Source organism: Cucurbita pepo, chromosome 18 (assembly GCF_057944985.1).
Source record: "Cucurbita pepo subsp. pepo isolate OVF chromosome 18, ASM5794498v1, whole genome shotgun sequence".
In the NCBI taxonomy this organism is placed as follows: Eukaryota; Viridiplantae; Streptophyta; class Magnoliopsida; order Cucurbitales; family Cucurbitaceae; genus Cucurbita; species Cucurbita pepo.
Genome location: NC_141815.1, coordinates 9,927,166 through 9,949,381, shown reverse-complemented (window position 1 = coordinate 9,949,381; position 22,216 = coordinate 9,927,166). Strand labels below are relative to the sequence as shown.

Here is a 22,216-nt window from a genome sequence, read left to right as displayed (position 1 = left end):
ATGTCTCGCACCATCAGGCTTACAGTTTTAAAACGTGTCTGCACCCTCTTGTGGGGTACAACGTCCTCGCTAGCACACCGTCCAGTGTCTGGCTCTGATACCATTTATCACAGCTCAAGTCTACTACTAATAAATATTGTCCCCTTTGGCTCGTTACACAGCGTCATTAGCCTCACATTTTTAAACGTGTCTACTGTGGAGAAGGTCTAGCTCTACTCAAACCAATGTCTCGCACCATCAGGCTTACAGTTTTAAAACATGCCTGTTAAGAAGAGGTTTTCACTTCCTTTTAAGGAATGTTTCGTTCCCTTCTCCAACTAATATGGGATCTCACACCCACCGTTAGCAGATACTATCTATTTTGGCCTGCTACGTATAGCGGTCAGTCTCACATTTTAAAAATCTCTATCTAATAAGGAAAGGTTTCCACACCTTAAGTAAGTTTCTTTTCTCTCGTGTGAAATCTGACCAAAGTAATTTTAAAAAAATTATTTTTATTTTTAAAATTTAGTCAAGAATTCACTAAAAAAAATAAAAAAACAAACAATTTCCTAGAAAAAGAAATAGTTTAAAAGGAAATTTTTTACAAATTTGGTATCTCCATTAACAATTATTACTTAAAAATTTAAAAGGAAAAGTCTCCAAATAACAATCTTAATGACCATTTATAATCTAAAGTTCAAAAACAAAAGTCAACCAATTTTGTCCTCATTTTCATTATCTTGTCTTAAATTTTCTTATAATTTTCTTTTCTAAAAAACATCATATTATTCTAATTATTAATTATTCCTTAATGTTAAATAAATTATTCAAATAGAGCGGTAATTATTATTAAATATTATAACAATAAAATAAATAATAAGCTTTCAACCATATAAATAATAATAATAATACCGAATAATTTAGTGGATAAAACATTAGTTATCATCGTCCTAAATATTAATAGTTTGACTTAGTCCACTGCTAGTAAATATTGTCAACTTTAACCCGTTACGTACAACGGTTAGCCTCACAGTTTTAAAATGTGTTTAAAATGCCTCTAATACTATTTGTAATAGTCGTAACGTATCGTTGTTAGTCTCACGATTTTAAAATATTTTTATAAGAAATGTTTCATTCCCGTCTCTAGTAAATATGAGATCTGTGAATGTTTGATTAATCCACCACACCTAAATGGTGTGAAAGTTATCTTATTTATAATCAAATAAATTACAAGGATATGGAAATACTAATAAATGGAAATAACAATAAATGGAAAGATACCTATAGTAATAAGGCAAATATTAGATATTTGCCTTATAATAAAATATCGAATATAATGTATATGGTAAACTATAATTTATTACTAAATATCCTTAACACCCCACCGCAAGCTGAGCGTCGGATTTGAACAAACGTGAAGCTTGGATCTGAAAAATTCAAAGTGGTTGAGAAACACTTTTCGTGAAGATGTCAACAACCTGGTTCAGAGGAGGCGTAAAGAAACACTTTCTTGGCCATCGAAAATTGCAGAGGGATCGCCACTCAGCGGCGATGCTGCCTTGGCTTCGACGAGAATATGTCTACCCATAAACAGGGATTGTCGCTTAGCGACGATGCTACCTTGGCTCTGGTGAGAATATGTCTAACCCCAATAAGTAGAAGGGGAAACCTAGAGCAAGGGACAAAGACAATGTTGAAGCCGGAAGAGTCGCCACATTGGGCGAAGGAGCCAATTTTGGCAAAAAGGGCAGCCGGAAGAGTCGCCACATTGGGGCGAAGGAGCCAATTTTGGCGAGAAGGGCGGCAGCAACTTGGTTGGCGAAGATGCCAGTGCGGCGCCTAGATTCCAAAGGTGAATCTCTGCAAAAGGTCGATAGGCTTATCGAGATTCTGTATATTTCCGAAAGAAATGCTGATGAAGATCCTAAGATTAGGGTTTCTGTGAAGGATGAAGGATAAAGGAAAAATTGAGAAGAGAATGAAAGAGACTATGTTTGGAAAAGGTAAGATTGTATGTACAGAGTATGGTGAAGGATGATTTGGAGGTCAATAGGGTGGAGCCGAAGAGTAATTAATCGGCTCCGCCTGCGGTAGCCATGAAGACTGCTCCTGCGGCGTCAAAGCCAGCAGGGGTGGTGGAGAAGAACAGTAGAATATTTCAAAAGCCATTGAAAAGAAAGGATCCGGGTTGCTAAACCAAAATGGCTCTGATACCATGTGAATGTTTGATTAATCCACCACACCTAAATGGTGTGAAAGTTATCTTATTTATAATCAAATAAATTACAAGGATATGGAAATACTAATAAATGGAAATAACAATAAATGGAAAGATACCTATAGTAATAAGGCAAATATTAGATATTTGCCTTATAATAAAATATCGAATATAATGTATATGGTAAACTATAATTTATTACTAAATATCCTTAACAAGATCTCACTCAAATAAGGGTTAAATTTATGAACAGAAAAGATACCAAAAAAACACACTACTCCATGTTTACCCCTATATAAGAACCTTTACGAACTACAACTTTCTCACACCCACAAAACAAAACGTCTCTAGAAGGTCGAGCATATTAACAATGAAGCTAGCATTCGTATTCCTCGCCTCCATCGCCATTTTAGCTTCACCGACAATGGCTCGCATGATGGTGGAATGGCCCGACCAATTAGTTGACGTAGATGCTTCTTTCGGAAGTTGCTTACCGTTTATATTGGAAGCATCATCGTGTGTGGTAGATGTGGTCAAGGCTCCAACTGGCCCTCATCCTTCTTGTTGCAAAGCTATTTCTTCGCTCAACGATTGTGCCCCTAAAATCTATGGAATGATTCCTCCGGCCGATATGGATATTATTAAGAAGTTTTGTAATTTGTAAGGCGTTTAAGCGTTTTAGAGAAAAAAATAAAGTTATCTAAAATTGCTATGAATAAGAAATTTATATGAATATTGTATGGAATTTATGATCTTTAGTGTTCAACGTGCTTAATATTATTGTTCGTCTTGTTGCAATGCTATTTCTAAACTTGAAGATTGTTCGTCTGAGTTTCTCAAAGACGTACCTACCGGTGATATGATTTTGGCTAAAGGTGTTTGTGTTTCGTGGGGTGTTTATATTTTTAAACTAAATGATCTTTCGATTATTTGAATGATTATGAAGTATGGAAATTTGAATACGAAGAGAATGTACCGTAATGATTAACGGTCGGATAAGTATTTGATATTGAGTTTCCTTCACTCTCGTGAGACTCATTATTTCAGTTGGGATAATGAAAAACTAGTAAGTCGCAATCACGGTCGTTACGAATCCCTTATGTTTCATGGATTTTGTCCGGGTCCTAGAAAAGAGTAAGAAGATGTGAGATCTCACATCGGTTGGAAGAAGAACGAAACATTATTTTTAAGAGTGCGGAAACATCTCCCTTAACAGACACATTTTAAAACCCTTAGGCTAACGGCACATACCAAAGCGAACAATATCTGCTACCGGTTGACTTGGGTTATTACAAAAAGTATCAGAGCTAGACATTTGGCAGGACGATGGGCCCTCAAGGGGTGGATTGTTTGAGCTGTTACAAATGGTATTAAAATCAAACACTTAGGTATTGTATCACTGAGAACAATGGGCTCTCAAGAGGGTGAATTGTGAGATCCCACATTATTTATAAGGGTGTGAACCTCTCCCTAACAGACACATTTTTAAATCGTGAGGCTGACGACAATACGTAACGAGCCACAACAGACAATATCTACTAGTTGTAGGTGAGTCTGACAGATAAGCCAAAGCGGTCAACATCTACTAAAACGGTGAGTTTGAGTTTTTAGAGAAGATGTGATATCTCACAGTGGTTGGAGAGGAGAACAAACCACCGTTTATAAGGGGTGTGAAAACCTTCCCCTAGCAAACGCGTTTTAAAGCCTTGAGAGGAAGTCCGAAAGGAAAAGCTCAAAGATGACAATATCTGCTAGCGGTGGATCTGAGTCGTTACAAAAGAAGATAACGGTTTGTCACAAAATGGAACCAGTTTAACAAATAAATAGAACATGCTACGGCATCTCCCCAGAATTCCTTCTGCGAATCATATTAAGAATGGTTCTATTCTTTCTCTCTAAGGTGCCATTTTATTGTGGGTTCGAGGCATTGTGAGTTAATTAAACCCTAAACCCTAATAAAACCATTTTAAGTTCATTTTAGTAGATCAAATCATGGTCAGTAGTATACTAATGCTTTTTTTTTAAGACCAAAATTGAGCATCATTAAAATCTCCGAAAGTAAAAGTAATGTTCTTTTTTTTTTTTCCTTTTTTTTTGGAATCTTGGAATACTTCATCATTAAAGACCAAAAAAAAAGCAATTCTTCTACATTTATTTCTTTACTTCAATATCACACTTCAACAATCCGCGTGAATGAATCCATCAACGATAATGATAGCACGAATTATGACTGTTTCCATTGCAGTTTTCAATGGCCATAATGACGCCAAGCCATTACACTCCCTATATCTTCTTCCACCCACCAAACCAAGCGTGTTAGCACGCATATGCGATGAAGGTAGCAGCTGCATGCCTTGTCTGCATAGCCATTTTGGCATCACCCGCGATGGCGCGCGCGGCGATGGCGCCTGATCCCTTGGCAGCGGAAGGGTTCTCGTTGTTTGGTTGCACGTCGGCTGTTTCGGAGATGACCAAGTGTGTGGTTGATGTGATGAAGCAAGCTGTGGCTCCTCATCCGTCTTGTTGCAGAGCCATTTCTAAGCTTAATCGGTGTTCTTCTGCGTTTCTTAAAGATGTTCCTTCTGCTGATATGTTTTTGATTAAGACTGTTTGTGCTTTGTGGGGTGTTCCTGTTTCTTGATTGTGTGTTTAATGGATTGATTTGATGATAATGAATTGAAAAGTTATGTAATTGTGATTGGGGAATGGATACGATTTTCTCGTGATCCAATCCTTCTTTAACAAAGTCACGATTCTGTATTGATTATAAAGGGGAACGAAGCTATAAGAACTTAAGCCCACCCCTAGTAGATATTATCTGATTTTGCTCGTTACCTATCGCTGTCAGCCTCACAATTTTAAAACGCTTCGGTTAGGAGGAGATTTCTAAACAATGTTTTGTTCTCCTCTCTAATCAACGTGGGATCTCACAATCTATACTCTTAAAGGATCAACATCCTAGCTAGCATACCGCCCATCAGTGTGTATGGCTCTAATATCATTTGTAACAACCCAAGCCCACTGGTAGTAGATATTGTCCGTTTTGGCCCGTTACGTATAACTGTCTGTCTCACGGTTTTAAAATGCGTATATTAGGGAGATTTTTATATACCCTTTTAAAGAAGGTTTCTTTCTCCTCTCCAATCAATGCTGGAACTCATAATTTACCTTTTTAGGGGCCAACATCCTTGTTGGCACACTGACCCGCGGTGTGTGGCTCTAATACCATTTGTAACAACTCAAGCCCACCGCTAGCAGATATTGTCCGTTTTAGCCCCTTACGTATAGCCATCAGTCTCACGGTTTTAAAACACGTATATTAGGGAGAGGTTTTTATATCCTTGTAAAGAATATTTCGTTCCCGTATCCAATCAATGTGGGAACTCATAATCTACCTTTTTAGCGTCCAGCATCTTCGTGGCACACCGTTCGACAGTCTGTGTCTCTAATACCATTTATAACAACCAAGTCCACCACTAACAGATATGGTTCGTTTTGACCCGTTACGTTTTGTCATCAGTCTCATAGTTTTAAAACGCGTATGTTAAAGAGAAGTTTTCACACCATTATAAAGAATGTTTTGTTCCCCTCTCCAACCTAAGACAAATGTTTGGAGAGAATAGTTGACGTTTGGAAAGAATGTTTCGGGAACTAGTAGACGCGTTTTAAAACCCTAAAACTGACGTCAATATATAACAGGCTAAAACGAACGATAGCTACTAGTGGTAGGCTTAAACTGTTACAATGGAACTCCTAAGGCACGGGAAAAAGCTATACAAGTAATCTTTGTTTCTACCGAAAGTCGATAAAGCAAGTAGATTCCTACCCTAGAATTGAAACTGAAGAAAAAAAACATAATCAAGAGTGTAACTATAAACACTCATTCAAGTTTGAAAGTTCAAGGTTTAAATATGAGTTCATATCATAAAAATCTACCAAATTCATCCTGAAATTAAAAATTTTAAAGTTGAAATTAATACAATAACAAGTTCAGAGTCAAGAAAATAATTTTTTAGTGTCTTCTCGAGATTGCAGTTGACAAATCCAATTTCAGTTCTAAACCGATTAAAATGCTCTGTATTGATCTCTGTTTTGCAACCGGAACAGCAGAACTCCGTCGCTTCTGCACCACCAGCCATGGCCGGAACAAACCCTTCCGGCACCGTCCAAGGTGTAGCCTCTAAAGGAGAAGTCCCGGAAAGATACATCCATAAAGAAAGCGATCGAGGAGCTCGAGATGCTCCTTTAATGGCAGCTCCTGTAATCGATATGGCTCTCCTCTCCTCTTCCTCCAAATCCGGACCAGAACTGGAGAAACTCCGTCATGGACTTCAATCATGGGGCTGCTTTCAGGTTCGATTTCTTAAACCCTAATCGGTCGACCTAGTCCATTGACTCTGCATCTAGATCTCATCAAAACGAGCGTAAGTCGATTTAAATCAGATTAAAAAAAATCGCTAGGTTTCTGGTATTCAAACAGGTTGTAAATCATGGAATGTCAGCGGAATTTTTGGATGAAGTTCGTCGATTAGCGAAACAGTTCTTTGATCTTCCAATGGAAGAGAAATCGAAATACTCGAGGGAAGAAAATGAGATTGAAGGATATGGAAACGACATGATTCTATCAAATCAACAAATTCTCGATTGGACTGATCGATTATACCTTACTGTATATCCAAAAGAAAGCCATCGATTCAAGTACTGGCCAACAAATCCTGAAAGATTCAGGTACTTTTCTCAAACCTTAACGATTTTCCGAAGAATCTGCCGAAACGAGTTGATTTTTGTGATGAACAATGCAGGGAAGTTCTTCACGAGTACACTGCAAATGTGAAGCTGTTAAGCGAGAAAATCCTTAAAGCTATGGCGATTTCATTGGATTTAAACGAAGATAGCTTCATCAAACAGTATGGTGAGGAAGTTAAACTGGACGCACGGTTCAATTTCTACCCTCGATGTCGAAATCCGGATCTTGTTCTTGGCGTGAAACCGCATGCGGATGGATCGGCCATCACCATTTTGTTGCAGGATGAGGAAGTAGAAGGTCTTCAGTTCTTGAACGGCAATGAGTGGTTCAACGCCCCAATCGTTCCTGGCGCTCTTCTCGTCAATGTTGGGGATCAAGCAGAGGTAAACAAACACTCTCTCGTTCATCATCGCCAGTAGATATTGTACTCTTTCCCTCAAAAATTTTCACAAACATGTTCATGGCAGATCACGAGTAATGGGATATTCAAGAGTCCAGTTCATAGGGTGTTGACGAACTCGGAGAGGGAGAGGATATCGTTGGCAGTGTTTTACCTTCCGGATTGGAAGAAAGAAATCGAACCATTGGAGAAGCTCATCGATGAAACTCGGCCAAGGTTGTACAAGACTGTGAAGAACTTCGTTGGCCTTTACTTTCAGTACTACCAGCAGGGCCAGAGGCCCATGGAGGCCGCACGAATCTAAATTTGGTATCAATCTTAATCAATCGAATCAAATGGAATCATAATTTATTTTGTTTGTTTATGTTTTTCTTCCAATTTGTTCTATGAGGTTCTTGTTTGGACGAGTTTTGTATGGACTTATATCCACGCCATATCTTAGGAATAAGATCGTCATAACTTGTTTGGTTATGGTCACCAAGAACAAACCTATGTGTCGTTTACATCATTGGGACATCTCGAACATCCATCCATTCGAATTATATCGAAGCATTGGACACAGGATGTCATTGGAACACTTTGAATATCCATTTATCTGAGTTACATCAAGGCACTGGACGTCATCAGGGGATCTCGAATATCCAGGTTACATCGCGGCACAGAACATCTCGAACATCCATTCATCCAGGTTATATCGATGTATTCAACTCTCCTGTGTCCATGTTAGTTCATACCCTTTTCTTATTGGTCATATCGACAACGGAGCAAAACAAATTGAATGTCTCAATCAAATAATATAAACAAAAATAAAGACTATGTAACAATCTAAATCCACCTCATTGGGAGGCAGCATCCTCACTGGCACACTAGGTAGTGTGCCTTTAATACTATTTATAACAGTTCAAACCGACCGCTAGTAGTTATCTCATAGTCATTGAATAGCTTGGTGTGACTTCTTATCCATTTTATCAAACTCAACATATTTTCATTAAATGGCGTGACAAATTTTTAATACTATTCTCGCCAAGTGTCTTAAAAGTTGTCGACGCCTTCAATTTAATGTCGCCACGTCTACGTGCCTCGTCTTCAATCCAGGAGGAGAAGCCATTACAGAGCTGTCCATCATTGCTGCGCCGTCGTTGTCTTGTCTTGTTGCTGCCCCATCCTCCATGGCCGGAACCAACCCTTCCGGCAGCGTCCAAGAAATGGGTTCTAAAGCGGAAGTGCCGGAAGGCTACATCCATAAACAAAGGGATCGGGGAGCTCCGGATGCTCCATTAATGCAAGCTTCTGTCATTGATATCGCCCTCCTCTCAGCTTCCCCCAATTCCGGGCCGGAGCTGGAGAAACTCCGACATGGACTCCAGACATGGGGCTGCATTCTGGTCCGATTTCACCCCAACTTTCTGGAACATTTAGATTTTCTTAACCGAATGTTTCAAAAAATGATGCTCTGTTTCAGGGAATAAACCATGGAATGTCTCCTGAATTCCTGGAGGATGTTCGCCACGTAATCAAACAATTCTTCGCTTGTCCAATGGAAGAGAAGCTGAAATACTCCATGGAAGAAGCTGAGATTGAAGGATACGGCAACGACAAGATTCTATCCGACACCCAAATTCTTGATTGGAATCATCGTTTGTTCCTCACTCTGTTCCCAGAAGAAAGCCGTCGTGTTAAGCACTGGCCATCAAATCCTCACAGATTTAGGTAATTTTCTGGAATCTCTTTGAAATCATACAGTTTTGAATGGAATTGAAGAACATTGAGCATTGATTTCAGGGAAGTTATTGATGAGTATAGTGCTAATATGAGAGTGGTATGTGAGAAAATCTTGAAGGCCATGGGAAGATCATTGGATTTGGATGAGAATAGCTTTGTGGAACAGTTTGGTGAGCGATTTGAATTGGCTGCACGCTTCAATTTCTACCCTCCATGTCCGAATCCTGATCTTGTTCTTGGTGCCAAGCCTCATGCTGATGTATCGGCCATCACTGTTTTGCTGCAGGACGAGCAAGTTGAAGGGCTTCAGTTCTTGAAAGGGGATGAGTGGTTCAATGCTCCGATACTTCCCGACGCGCTTCTCGTCCTTGTCGGAGATCAAGTCGAGGTAAACCCTAATTATAATTAGGTTAGCTTTCAAAGTTTAGCTCCTAACAGTTGGTCCTATCTATTTAGTCTTTAAATGGAAACCTTTTCTCTAGAATACACGTTTTATTTTTAAAGGGAAGTCAGAAGGGAAAGCCCAAGAAGGACAATTTCTGGTAGCAGTAGAGTGTGGAAACCTTTCTCTAGAATATGCGTTTTAAAATTTTGAAGGGAAGTCGGGAGGGAAAGCCCAAGAAGGACAATTTCTGGTAGCAGTAGGTTTGGGCTGTTAGTGAGGATGCTAGGCCCCCAAGGGGATGGATTGTGAAATCTCACTTCTGGAGAGGATACAAAGCTTCTAAGAGAGTGAACGCGTTTTAAAGTCACAAAAACATTTATTTTAAAATCATTATGAAACATGCTCGTAATTTGGCAGATTGCAAGTAACGGGTTATTCAAGAGTCCAGTTCATAGAGTATTGACAAATTCAAAGAGCGAGAGGACATCTTTAGCCGTGTTTTACGTCCCAGATCCCAAGAAAGAAGTTGGACCATTAGAGACGCTCATCGATGAAACTCAACCAAGATCGTACAAGCCTGTTAAGAACTTAGTTGACCTTTACTTCGAGTACTACCAACGAGGCCGAAGACCAATCGAGACAGCAAGAATCTAAATTTGGTATCTCTACAAACTTACTAGGAATAAAATCTTATGAAATGGTAAAATTTGGTTGTACTTTAAATAAAATTTAATTTGGTTGTATTTTAAATAAAATTTTGTTTGAGGTTTGTTGTAGAAACAAAAGAATGTTTAAAAGGAGGTATCACCATGAGCAATGTATAGCAATAAAATGTGATGGGCATGGGTAGATGTTTACTCTATTGTCCACTTTAGCCCGTTAGCCCGTTACGTTTCACTATCAGCCTCATAATTTTAAAACACGTCTACTAAAGAGAAGTTTCTTCACTCTTATAAGAAATATTTCGTTCCCTTCTCCGACTGACATAGTGAACGCCGAACTACATCAAGAACTACATCAGTAAGAAAATGAGAGTATGAAAAGGGTTCTCAATTGGGAAAAAGAGAATAACATTGCAGTCTCATTTCAAAAGATTTAACTAATATCTCTTCTTTTCTTCTTCTTCATCAACAACCGATGAAAAGGTAAAAGGCTCTTCCACTTGAAACTACAAGTTTCTCAAAAGGGAATATCAATCAAAAGCTACAGAGACTTTAACATATAATACCAAGTCTAAAAAACACAGTGAAAATTTCGTGGAGGAGAGGTAGAGAGGCTATGTCAATGGATTCGAACAAAGATTCCTCTTGCTTTTTCTAGAGCCTGAAGAGAAGCCCACCGTGAGTGGCAAAGAAAGGAGCAAACACAAGGGACTCCACAGCCATCAGCTTGATGAGAATGTTGAGAGAAGGTCCGGAGGTATCCTTGAGCGGGTCTCCGATCGTGTCGCCGATAACAGCGGCTTTGTGTGGATCTGATCCTTTCGGGCCGAGGGTTCTTGCATGCTCAGAGGCACCAGCCTATCCATAAGACGACTTGCTATTACATCTAGTACCATGAAATCGTTACAACGTTGTAAAGATAACTATTGGATTCGACATACCTCGATGTACTTCTTAGCGTTATCCCAGGCACCTCCAGTGTTGGATGCAGAGATGGCGATCTGCACGTCAAGAACCATCAGTTAGATGGTGGCATTATAAGGTTCAAGCAAAGGTTTTAACAGGCCATCACATATACCTGCACACCAGAAACAAGGGATCCAGCAAGAACGCCAGAAAGAGTTTCGACCCCGAATAGGATACCGACAATTAGGGGTGTCAACATGACAAGGGCACCAGGTGGGATCATCTCCTTGATAGAAGCATCAGTTGAGATCTTGACACATGTAGCGTAGTCGGGCTTGGCAGTGCCCTCCATGAGACCTGGGATGGTGTTGAATTGCCTTCGCACCTCCTCGACCATCTTTAGGGCTGCACTCCCAACACTCTTCATTGTCATGGCAGAAAACCAGTACGGCAGCATAGCACCTACGATCAAGCCAATGAAAACTTTGGGTGTCAAGACGTCAACAGAAGTGACACCAGCACGGCTGACGAAGGCGCCGAAGAGAGCAAGGGACACAAGAGCAGCTGAACCAATGGCAAAACCCTGGAAAATGCAAATAAAGAATAAGCTACGACCGACTGAAAGCATAGCTTCTCATGCACAAATTGTGATAAAGAAAACATTACAATTGAGACGAAAAGAATAAATGAAAATACCTTTCCAATGGCTGCAGTTGTGTTTCCTGCAGCATCGAGGGCATCGGTTCTCTCCCGAATTCTGTGGCTCATGCCTGCCATCTCTGCAATGCCTCCAGCATTGTCACTGATTGGACCATATGCATCAATGGCCAAACCAGTAGCTATTGTACTCAACATTCCAAGAGCAGCAACAGCAATGCCGTACATTGCAGCAAAGGTGAAACTAACAAAAATGCTAACTGCAATTGCAAAAATGGGGATAATGACAGATTTGTATCCCAAAGCCAAGCCAAAAATAACATTTGTAGCAGCTCCGGTTCGGCAGGAATCAGCAACATCCTGCACAGGGCTGAAAACCCAAACCAAATCCGTGATCAGATTTTCGTTCTTATATACAGAAGTAATTGAATCGTTGAGAATTGACTAGGTAAATGCCCAAAAATCAAATACCTGTATGCATTGCTAGTATAGTACTCTGTCACAAATCCTATTATAAGCCCAGCCCAAAGACCGACAGCAACGCACAAGAAAAGTTTCCTGAATGCCAAATATTTTCTGGTGAATCAAACCAATAGTGATAGAAAAAAGCAATTGTAAGACAATAATTCAAGAAGCACTAACCAGTTCTGTACAACTTTTTGAGTTCCAAAATTGAAAATGGTGAATGTTGATGGAACAGCCACCCAAGTAACAATGGCAATTCCAAAGGTCATTAGAACAGTAGAAATTATGAGTTGCTTCTTCAATGCTGGCTCAATTTCCTTAACAGCCTTGATCTCAAAGAAATCAGTAGCAAATAAGGTGGTGATCAGGCAAACAAGGATACCCACAGAACTAACTATGAGTGGATAGAGCATTGGTGTCAGCTCATGGTTGTTGCCGAAAGAAGAGATAGAAGCAACAACAAGAGCAGCACAGGATGATTCAGCATATGAACCAAAAAGATCAGATCCCATACCAGCAATATCCCCAACATTGTCACCCACATTATCAGCAATGACCTGCCAAAAGAACGAGTGATTAGATTCAAAGAGAAAAGTATCAGCACAAAATGAATTAAGAAAAGATATCTAGAGCAGTGGTCGTTACAGCTGGGTTTCTTGGATCATCCTCAGGAATGTTCCTTTCCACCTTGCCCACAAGGTCAGCACCAACATCAGCAGCTTTAGTGTAGATACCACCACCAACTCTACCAAAGAGAGCCATGGAAGATCCACCAAGACCATACCCAGTGATAGACTCAAAAAGGCCACCCCAATCTTCGCCATAGTACAACTTGAAGACGTTAATGGCAATAAACAAAACCAAGAGACCATTGGCAGCTAGGAGGAAGCCCATGACAGCACCAGACCTAAAAGCAGTAATAAATGCCTTTCCAACACCTTTTCTTGCCTCCAAGGTGGTTCTGGCATTTGCATATGTAGCAATTTTCATTCCAAGGAAACCAGAAACCACTGAAGTAACTGCACCAAGTAAAAATGATATAGTGCTGAATATAGCCGTCGCCAAAGCGGGCTTGCAAATCTTTGTTTTGTCATAAGTGCACGCTTGAGGCTCGGTACTAAAACCCTCCACTGAGCCAAGGAACACGAAAATCAAGACTGCAAACAACACCATAAAGATGCCAACATACTTGTACTCCGTGAACAGGAAGGAGGTTGCCCCTAATACATCAAAACGTAGAGAGAGACTTCAACAAAAGGAATTCATAGAAATATTTTCAATTTTTAACCCAAAAAAACAGAGTATTAATTTATTTGCATACCATATATAAAAACAACAATTCCATAAATATCACACGGAACAAACAAGATATTAACGAAGAACCCGATGCAAAAAAACAGGAATCTCATGAACTTAAAAGAAGTGCTGATTAGCTCTAGATGTGGTGATGCACCTTCATCCTCTTCCCAAAAAAAGGAACATTACAACCCAAACTGATAAAAAACAACACCCAGATATGAGAAAGTGCCAAAGAATCTGACAGTGCGTCTTCTTCTATTTTTAATAAATTGAAACTATTTAACCATCATTTCCTAGATCTCTTCATAATTTCAAATCCTTGTTATCATAATCGGTTTGAAGATTCTTGAAAGAATTCATAGACAAAAGACTACGTGTATTACAGACGCGATAACCAATCAAAACAAATAATTGTAATCCGTAATTAGTGGCTCCGTAAAGTATTTATGAAAATGGTGTAAGACCGGTGAACAGACATCCAAACATCTACTTCACTAAGAAGAATCCAAACTGAAAAATCGCTCCGGAAACTAAGAGCCAGTCAAGAAACGAGAAATGAAATCCCATGGGAGAGAAAAAGAAGATAAAACCTAAAGCGTTCACAAAAGGAAAAGACAAAAAAATATCCATAAAAGAGAAAAACAAAATCGAAGAATCATAAATCTGAGAATCCATCACCAGATCTAGCAATTAATAAGGCCTAATAAAGAACAAAGCAGAAAACAAATCTGAAATGAACAATAACGATAAGCGGTTTACCCTCAGAGATAGCATTCTGAATTTCGGCACACTTAATAACAACGTTATGGTCGTTGACTCCTTCTTCCTCCTCGATAAGGTAGTCGGAGTAGCCATTTTTAGCAGCGGCGGAGTTGTTATGAGTGGAATCTCGACCAGGCGACAGCTTAACCTGAGAGACATAGTACCACTGCACCAAAGAGAAGACTATTCCTACTACGGCACAGACCGGGATGAAAATCTGAGTGCCGAGATCTGGAAGAATGGTGACGACGCCCATGGCGAAACACACACAGACACGAACCCCACGAAACGAAGGAGAAGGACGAAGAAACAAGGGTTTTGGTGGGGTGGTCGCACGGTGGGTGAATGAACGAAGATTTGAGGCTGAGATGTGTTGGGAGAAAGGGGAGCTGGTATTTATAGTATGTGAAAAAACCCGGTGAGAGAGAAAAGGGGATAGAATGTGCGTGTTCCGCGCGTGAACAAAGAAATGTGGCTAATTACAGCTCTGCCTTGTTTGGGTGACATTAGTTTCCTATTCCGGAATCCCTCCAAACTAACTCTTAACCCGATTAACCTAATCCCCCTTTTCAACTTCCTTTCTTCTCTATTTATCTTCTCTCTTTCTATTTTGGTCCTTGTGTCCTTATTTTTACTGCTTTTTTTTTACTTCAAATTTTTAATTATTACCCTCCAAGTTCCTTTTTTCCATTACTACCCTTATAAAAATTTCATTTAATATATAGTAAAATTTGTAATTTAACCCATAGTAAAAAATTAGAGGCTAATTAGATCTAGAATAAGTTAAAAGTATTTAATATAAAAAGTATGGTATAAAATAAAGCGTTATTTTTGTTATTTTATATTTAATATAATCTTAATTTTAGTCTCCGAACCTTCAAAATATCTAACTATTCAAATGTTTAACCATTAGATTTCACGTTATATATTACGATAACGATAATTAAAAATAATTTTTTTTATTGGCGTGAATTATATAAAACATTTTAAAAATTTAAGGCTAAAATAAAATAGATCACAAGATATTAAAGCTTAATCTTCTGTCCTAAACATAAAAACATATAATAATCCATAAGAATAAAATTATATTAATTAAAATAAATAAAAAAGTAAAAAAAAAATGGTAATTATTTAAATCTATGGGAATAATATTGTTTAAATGGGTGGACCCACGTTGCCAGCTGTAGATCGAGGATGTTGGCCGTGGTTGAGATCTGGGAGGAGGAGCCACCGTAGCCCTCCGCCCTGTGCCACCGACATCAAACTGGGCCCCACCCACCCCGACCAGACCAACCATTAATATAACAGCTCAACCTTGCATAATATATATATATTATTTCTCATTTTATATAATTAATGGGAAATATCTCAGAGATTTGGAACGGAATTTATTTAATTAAATTAATAAGAAATACATCTGGCTTCTGGATCGAAGCGCACGTGTAAGGCAAGTGGGTCTGTGGATTTTTGTGTGTGATTTAATTTCAAACACGTGTGAGTTTTGTTTGAGTTGGTGCGGAGGACAATTCTTGTTGTTTAAAATATTATTACATAATTCACTCATCTCAAATTTAATTATTATAAATATTTTTAAAATGAAATTAAACCTAAATTACAATAACCAAGAAAATAATTTTAATATTTTCATTAATAAAAAAGTTTTTAAATACCCATTTATATTTTTTTTAAATGATATTATTTATTATTATTAATGGATGTAGATAGAAGAAAATAAAGAAGAGAAAAAGACAAGACATGCAAATAAAATAATAATAATTTAAAAAAGTAAGGAAAATAAAGGAGAGGGGAAAGACAACGAGAGAATCCTATGATTGTCTTGTTTGTTGTGAAATGGTCGCATAATTTTGATAAAAATAATTAAATAATTAAAAAAAGTAGGATTTTTTTTTTTTTTTTACCAATTTTCTTTATTCCCACTTTGCCCTCAATCTTGGAACTCCAATTTTTTTTTTTTTCCTTTTTCTGAAAATAATTAATAATTTAATCAATTTTAAATCTAGATTTTCATAAATAAATTGATTTAGATTTTCTATTAAATAAATTAAATAAATCTAAATAATTCAAACTTTATAAATTAAATTAATAACTCAATTAATGTTTGATTATTATTTTTTTAATAAATATTTATAAAATGAGATTTTGATACCCATTTAGTGGCATGGAAAAGCAGCCAAATATTCTTTAATAAATCCACTTTTTTATTTAGTTTCAACAAATATTCTTTAATAATAATTAAAGAAAAAAAAATAGAAGGAGAGCGACAAAGTAGAGAATAATAAAATACGTAATTAAATGTTAATAGTATTTAATTAAAACTTTAACCCTTAATCTTCTACCCTAATTTAAGGCCAATCTTGTCTTAATATTATTATTAGTTAATTGTCTTTATCGTAGCTGTTGCTCCATTATTAGCTCATGGGTTGGCTAACTTAATTTAATTTAACTTTTATTTAATTTTTACGTTTCCTCTAATTCAATAATTTTACCCTAATTGAAGATTTAAGTAAAGAAAAAATTATATTTTTTTTTTTAACGGCTGAGGACGAGTTATATTTCTATCCATTAGAATTAAGTATGATTCAATCATTTATATCCGTCTATTAAAATCATAATTTGTGTCTCTGCCTTCTCAAGTTACATTTGAATTGACCTGTTTGATATAGTTATATCAGTCTGCAATTGACATGCTATACGCCAAAGTTCCACAATTTTCTCAACCATCCACAAAGGGTTTATCTTTTATTGTCTTTCCCAAAATAGTTGAACCACCCTCTTTAGAGAGGGTGGGAATGGATGAGAATTCAATGGAAAACAAATTATGTAAATTTGATGTATACTTAGCCCATCGAGAGACTGATGACAGTATATAACGGGAAAAAGTGGACAATATCAGTTATTGGTGGGTTTGAATTGTTATAAATAGTATCAGATTTATGCACTAAGCAGTGTGTCTATGAGAACACTGGGTCTTCATTGTAAAATCCCACTGGAGCATAAAACGAAATTCCTTATAAGGGTGTGGAAACCTCTCCGCATTATACGCGTTTTAGAACTGTGAGGTTGACGACGATACATAATGGACCAAAACAAACAATTTCTACTAACGGTAGTCTCGAGGTATTAGAATATCGTAGCAAAAAAAGAAAAAAAAAATTTGAACATGTAAGAACCGTTTTTTTAATTTAATAATATCTATCAAAATCTCAAACTTAAATATTTAAAAAAAAAAAATCTATATTGTAATTAATCATAGTTGAAAAGAATCACATACTTTTCCCCTACTACACAAAGAAAAAAAGATAAATTAACTAAAAAATAATAATTGAATACATTATCCACGTGGAAATAGAGTAAAAATCTCTATAATTTTGTTAAATTAAACCTAATTAAATGGATTTAATGTTTATTACTATTTCAAAGATTAAAGGATTAATTTTAATTAAATATATTTTAAATCAGAAGCTTATAATATAATACTAATTATTATTTTGAACAAATTACTTGAGGATTATAGTGAAGTTTTAAGAAAATAAAAAATAATAATAATAATAAAAATAAAGAAAAGCTGATTCGGATAGAGATGCGTTTGGTTTACGCTCTCTCCACCTCGGAGTTGGTTCTATCTTGGCAGGAGTTATCCGAATAACCCTCGCCACGTCATTACACCGCAATTATTATTATTATTATTATTATTATTATTTATAATAAATGGAGAAAATATAGAGCAACGGCGGGGACAAGGCTTATTATTTACATCATTAAAAATGGTTTGTTTCAAAACGCTGTCGTTTGTCCTTGTCTTGTCGGAATCACCACAACTCAACCTCGTCTCCACGGTCGTTGGAAAACCATCCCTCTCTTATTTTATAATAATAATAATAATTATTATTATTATTATTTTGTTATTGTAATTTAAAAACTTTTTTTAATACCCGACATCTAATCGCAATTACGACAGCAAATTATAATATATTTTAAAAATTATAAGATGTGACACTCGAGTAAAAGAGGACTACATAAATTAATTACGACTATAAATTGAAATTAAAAAAAAAAATTAAAAAAATAAAATCATTTGAAAAATATAAAAAGCCAAGAAGAAATTCCGAAGGCGGTACTGAATTTGGGTGGGGGAGAATGTGGGGCCACTGAATTACCAAAAAGGGTATTAGGCTTTAACTGAAGAAGGAGCAACTGAGTTAGGTAGGAGGGACAAGGTAGTAAATTCAGGGGTTTTTGTCTGTTGGCGTAAGGGCATTTTAGACTATTCACCTGTTATGCTGCCCAAAAGATAAGGATCCTATCCCTGGGTTTGCAGGATAGACCAGAACCAACGCACACTTATATTAAATTGTTTATTATTTTAATAAGTAATAAATGTTTTTTTTAGTAGATAATATTATATTGTAAAAGTCCGTACTGCATATTTAATCCTTATTCTAACCTAACTCAATAAATACTTTTATGTAATTATAATGTTGGGCTTAATGCAGTAGGCCCAGCCCATCATAGTAAGCCCAGCCCAATAACTCTTTTAGGTCCATTTAGAAATTTGGGCCAGGCTATTTATAAGATCGTGATATATTTGTTTAATTAATTATTATCGTTGTTAATAATCCATACACTATTTTTCAGATAGAATTGTTGGTTTTTTTTTTTTTTTTTTTTTTTTAATTATTTTAAAAAAATTATATTTATTTACTATACATGTTATATTAATAACTAAATTTTTTTAAATAAGTCTAAACGTATTAATCACGAGTTAACAATGATTATGTCTAAATGTATTAATGATGAGTTGATATCCAATTATGTTATGTCAGATGTCCGGGGCGAGGACACTTTCCTCGTTCCTATACCCACTACCTATTTATTTTTCTCTTATATGAAATTAATTTGGAAGTAGAATTTAGAAATAATTTTTTTAAAAATATATTTATATTAAGCGAGACGAGGCAGGAAATTTATCAAGTATAAGTTCTAGTCTCTATTTAATTCCAACGAAGAGAAATTTCTTCTAATTTTGCACGTAAATGTGAAAATCTCCGCTCTCGGTAGGGGCAGGTCCACCGCACGAAGCTCGGACCATAGGTGAAGGGAATAATAAGAATGGAAAAGGGCTAAAAATCGAATAAAAATACACCAAAACAATTGTTCCTTTATTTCCTCCTCGAACCGTAAATCCACAGCAACTGAAATAGCACATCCACTGGGTTTGTGTTTCGGCTCCAAAAAAAGGCCCAAAACCATTCATTCATTCGTTCGTTCATTCAATTTCAATTCAATTCAATTCAATTTTTAGATGCTCCCCACCACAGATCATCGCCTAAATTTAACCTCCAAATGATATCAATCCGCACTCTCCTCGCTTTATGAACAATCTTAATACTATGGGGAAGCGCAAGCCAGGCTCTGATCAGACCCACCACGATCGTCCTCATCATCTCTCCGGTATGTCCTTTCTTTCTCTCATCACTATCGTGCCCTGCTTCTGTTTGTAGAAATGCCTCAAAGGGATGATTCCTTTGCGTCGATACAGAGTATTAGTTCACTGGGGTGTGGGTACAGACCATGAATCGTCTTTGTTTTAGCTTGAAATTAACGGGCTGCCATCGGATGATATGGGTTTTGTATGTAATTGCCATTTTTGGAAGTTCATTTGGGGTCTATGAGAATTCTGTTCAAGAATGAAATTTAGAGAGTTGGGGATTGCTTTAAGTATTTCAATTCTGCTAGAAGATGTTGGGGTTGGTATGAGCCTTTAAGGACGCATTCTAATTCAGAGATGTGGTTTGTGGACTCATCTCAGTCAATTGGCTACTTCAATTACCTTATGGAATTAGCTTTGGTTGCATGCATTTGGGTTCTCTTTCTTTTGATTAAATGAAGATTGAGATGTGTTGTTCTTAGATATCTAGGTGAAGCTGGGTCGATTTTACGCTTTAGAACTTATGACTGAGTTAATGTAACGACCCAAGTCCACCGCTAGCCGATATTGTTTGCATTGGGCTTTCCCTCAAGGTTTTTAAAACCTCTATACTAGGGAGAGGTTTCCACATCCTTAGAAATAGCGCTTTGTTCTTCTCTCCAACCGACGTGGGATCTCACAATTCACCTTCTTTCGGCACCCAACGTCCTTGCTGGCACACCGCCTTGTGTCCACCCCCTTCAGGGCTCAGCCTCTTTGCTAGCACATTGCCTGATGTCTGGCTTGTAACGGTCTAAGCCCATAGCTAGTAGATATTGTCCTCATTGAGTTTTCCCTTCCGGGCTTCCCCTCAAGGTTTTTAAAACGTGTATGCTAGAGAGAGGTTTCCACATCCTTATAAGGAGGCTTTGTTCCCCTCTCCAACCAATGTGGGATCTCACAATCCACCCCCCTTCGGGACCCAGCATCCTTGCTTGCACACCGCCTCGTGTCCACCCCCTTCGGGGCTCAGCCTCCTCGTTGGCACATTGCCCAGTGTCTGGCTCTAATACCATTTGTAACGGCCGAAGCCCACCGCAAGCAGATATTGTCCTCATTGGGCTTTTTCTTTCGGACTTCCCTTCAAGGTTTTTAAAACGTGTCTGTTAGGGAGAGGCTTTCACACCCTTATAAAGAGCGCTTTGTTCCCCTCTCCAACCGTTGTGGGATCTCACAATTAATCTTACGTGTATGGAATTCTGATTTTCCTATGTTTTAAATGATGAAATGAAACATGTTTGGTACGTATGTTGCAGGTATAGTGCCATTTTCCAATCAAATGGATGTGCGGTCAGAAGAGGTTTGTACTCTTTTGTTTTCTTCAGCGAACAGGCAAAAGAATACTTCAATCCTTTCCATTTCTAGGGAAAGCATTTAAGCTAAGTCTTTTCCTTTTACTGAACCACAATCTATTAAACTTATGTTGCATTAAACCAGCAGGATCGGAGTCTCGCCCGTCCAATATTCATGAAACGTTCACGTCATCAGTATAGTCATCAATATTGTCGACGAGGTTCAACCAGTCAAGCAAATGCATCCACCTCCCGCGAAAACCGAGTTCGAACCATACTCGAAAAACGTCCCGCTTTTAAATTTGCAGCTCACTGCAACTCAGAGTTTCCATATCATATAGGTACCCTTTTTGAGTTTTGGGAATCAGAGTACTTTCCACAATGGCATAAATGTTATAAGATATTTGAAAATCCGTTCTTCGTGTATTACGTGGCGCTCTCTAATTAGACGAAAAGACCTGAAAACATAAACAGTTCTTCTGGTTGGCTGACAAGCCACCTTGCTTTGAATTAGATATCATGTTCTTTGTGACATCAATATAATGGATATCAGTGGCCTTTGCTGCTTCGACATTGATGATGTTGTTCTCCTTTTACCTTTGATTTCAGAGAGCAATGAGAGCACCTTCTTGAGGCCAGAAAGGATAAGGTACAATTCCTTAGGGAAGGATACAATTTTATCTCATGGAAGGAAAATAGTATGTGGGATTTGTCAAAAGCTGATGAGGCGAAAGCTTTGCTTCCTCGGTAACACGCTGTCTTCCAGCGAACTTCCCGTTGCTGCGGTTTTGGTATGTGGCCATGTCTATCATGCAGACTGTCTGGAGAACGGGTCAAACATCGAAGATAGAAGTGACCCTCGTTGTCCATTGTGCATGGAACCGCCTGCAAAAGTCGACGATTCAACCGAGCAGGAATGAGTTGAGCTGTACATACGTTATGGCATAGCACCAACATAGGAAATAGACAGTGATAACATGACGATTTGTTTTGCATAGATTGCTTCTTGGATAGAACTAGATTGATAACGCCGTAAGCCCTTTTCGGATTATTGTAGTAGTAGAGGATTTTAGTTGAGACATCGTTTCTTCTTGGATTATAATCAGACGTCTTCACTAGTTAACAACTTTCCGAAGTAATGTGGCTTTGTATGTTTTGGAAAATAAAGGAGAAACAAAGAACGTTGGTTTTATTTAGATTTGGAATTTTAGACATTAAGAATAATCGAGTA

At 37.6% G+C, this 22,216-nt stretch overlaps 4 protein-coding genes and 1 long non-coding RNA gene across 7 annotated transcripts; 3 read left to right on the top strand and 2 right to left on the bottom strand.

Moving 5' to 3' along the window:
• Positions 1-6,125: 6,125 nt before the first annotated feature.
• Positions 6,126-7,278, bottom strand: LOC111780376 (uncharacterized). Its single transcript, XR_002812843.2, has 3 exons — positions 7,137-7,278; positions 6,864-7,022; positions 6,126-6,603 (listed from the first exon to the last, which is right to left on the bottom strand). It is a non-coding gene; the product is annotated as an uncharacterized LOC111780376 (long non-coding RNA).
• On the top strand, positions 6,338-7,835 carry LOC111780373 (protein LATERAL BRANCHING OXIDOREDUCTASE 1). 2 transcript variants are annotated; one of them, XM_023660753.2, is made up of 4 exons: positions 6,338-6,553; positions 6,681-6,928; positions 7,003-7,330; positions 7,415-7,835. In XM_023660753.2, the coding sequence occupies exons 1-4, from the start codon at positions 6,338-6,340 to the stop codon at positions 7,649-7,651; spliced, it is 1,029 nt and encodes a 342-aa protein (XP_023516521.1). In that variant the 3' UTR covers positions 7,652-7,835. The 2 variants fall into 2 exon arrangements, with proteins under 2 accessions (XP_023516521.1, XP_023516523.1); XM_023660755.2 differs by having other exon boundaries at positions 6,415-6,553; positions 6,662-6,928.
• A 595-nt stretch (positions 7,836-8,430) lies between these two features.
• On the top strand, positions 8,431-10,331 carry LOC111780477 (protein LATERAL BRANCHING OXIDOREDUCTASE 1). The gene is made up of 4 exons (XM_023660899.2): positions 8,431-8,732; positions 8,810-9,057; positions 9,130-9,457; positions 9,872-10,331. Exons 1-4 carry the CDS (start codon positions 8,517-8,519, stop codon positions 10,106-10,108), a joined length of 1,029 nt encoding a protein of 342 aa, XP_023516667.1. The 5' UTR covers positions 8,431-8,516; the 3' UTR covers positions 10,109-10,331.
• Positions 10,332-10,489: 158 nt separating this feature from the next.
• On the bottom strand, positions 10,490-14,585 carry LOC111779886 (pyrophosphate-energized vacuolar membrane proton pump). Its single transcript, XM_023660072.2, has 8 exons — positions 14,203-14,585; positions 12,790-13,364; positions 12,322-12,701; positions 12,151-12,237; positions 11,719-12,049; positions 11,195-11,605; positions 11,058-11,117; positions 10,490-10,974 (listed from the first exon to the last, which is right to left on the bottom strand). The coding sequence occupies exons 1-8, from the start codon at positions 14,459-14,461 to the stop codon at positions 10,771-10,773; spliced, it is 2,307 nt and encodes a 768-aa protein (XP_023515840.1). The 5' UTR covers positions 14,462-14,585; the 3' UTR covers positions 10,490-10,770.
• A 4,813-nt stretch (positions 14,586-19,398) lies between these two features.
• LOC111780320 (uncharacterized) lies at positions 19,399-22,181 on the top strand. 2 transcript variants are annotated; one of them, XM_087119792.1, is made up of 4 exons: positions 19,399-19,677; positions 20,950-20,993; positions 21,131-21,326; positions 21,595-22,181. In XM_087119792.1, the coding sequence occupies exons 1-4, from the start codon at positions 19,599-19,601 to the stop codon at positions 21,903-21,905; spliced, it is 630 nt and encodes a 209-aa protein (XP_086975918.1). In that variant the 5' UTR covers positions 19,399-19,598; the 3' UTR covers positions 21,906-22,181. The 2 variants fall into 2 exon arrangements, with proteins under 2 accessions (XP_086975918.1, XP_086975919.1); XM_087119793.1 differs by having other exon boundaries at positions 19,403-19,677; positions 21,134-21,326.
• Positions 22,182-22,216: the final 35 nt, after the last annotated feature.

Excerpts from the sequence above, each read along its gene's own strand:
- LOC111780373 (XM_023660753.2), top strand. The coding sequence starts at position 6,338 with ATGGCCGGAACAAACCCTTCCGGCACCGTCCAAGGTGTAGCCTCTAAA. Across the intron at positions 6,929-7,002 it reads ACAAATCCTGAAAGATTCAG|GGAAGTTCTTCACGAGTACA; the intron begins GTACTTTTCTCA and ends TGAACAATGCAG. Across the intron at positions 7,331-7,414 it reads ATGTTGGGGATCAAGCAGAG|ATCACGAGTAATGGGATATT; the intron begins GTAAACAAACAC and ends TGTTCATGGCAG.
- LOC111780477 (XM_023660899.2), top strand. The coding sequence starts at position 8,517 with ATGGCCGGAACCAACCCTTCCGGCAGCGTCCAAGAAATGGGTTCTAAA. Across the intron at positions 8,733-8,809 it reads AGACATGGGGCTGCATTCTG|GGAATAAACCATGGAATGTC; the intron begins GTCCGATTTCAC and ends GCTCTGTTTCAG. Across the intron at positions 9,458-9,871 it reads TTGTCGGAGATCAAGTCGAG|ATTGCAAGTAACGGGTTATT; the intron begins GTAAACCCTAAT and ends GTAATTTGGCAG.
- LOC111779886 (XM_023660072.2), bottom strand. The coding sequence starts at position 14,461 with ATGGGCGTCGTCACCATTCTTCCAGATCTCGGCACTCAGATTTTCATC. Across the intron at positions 12,702-12,789 it reads ATGATCCAAGAAACCCAGCT|GTCATTGCTGATAATGTGGG; the intron begins GTAACGACCACT and ends TTCTTTTGGCAG. Across the intron at positions 11,606-11,718 it reads CAACTGCAGCCATTGGAAAG|GGTTTTGCCATTGGTTCAGC; the intron begins GTATTTTCATTT and ends TGCATTTTCCAG.
- LOC111780320 (XM_087119792.1), top strand. The coding sequence starts at position 19,599 with ATGAACAATCTTAATACTATGGGGAAGCGCAAGCCAGGCTCTGATCAG. Across the intron at positions 19,678-20,949 it reads TCGTCCTCATCATCTCTCCG|GTATAGTGCCATTTTCCAAT; the intron begins GTATGTCCTTTC and ends CGTATGTTGCAG. Across the intron at positions 20,994-21,130 it reads TGGATGTGCGGTCAGAAGAG|CAGGATCGGAGTCTCGCCCG; the intron begins GTTTGTACTCTT and ends GCATTAAACCAG.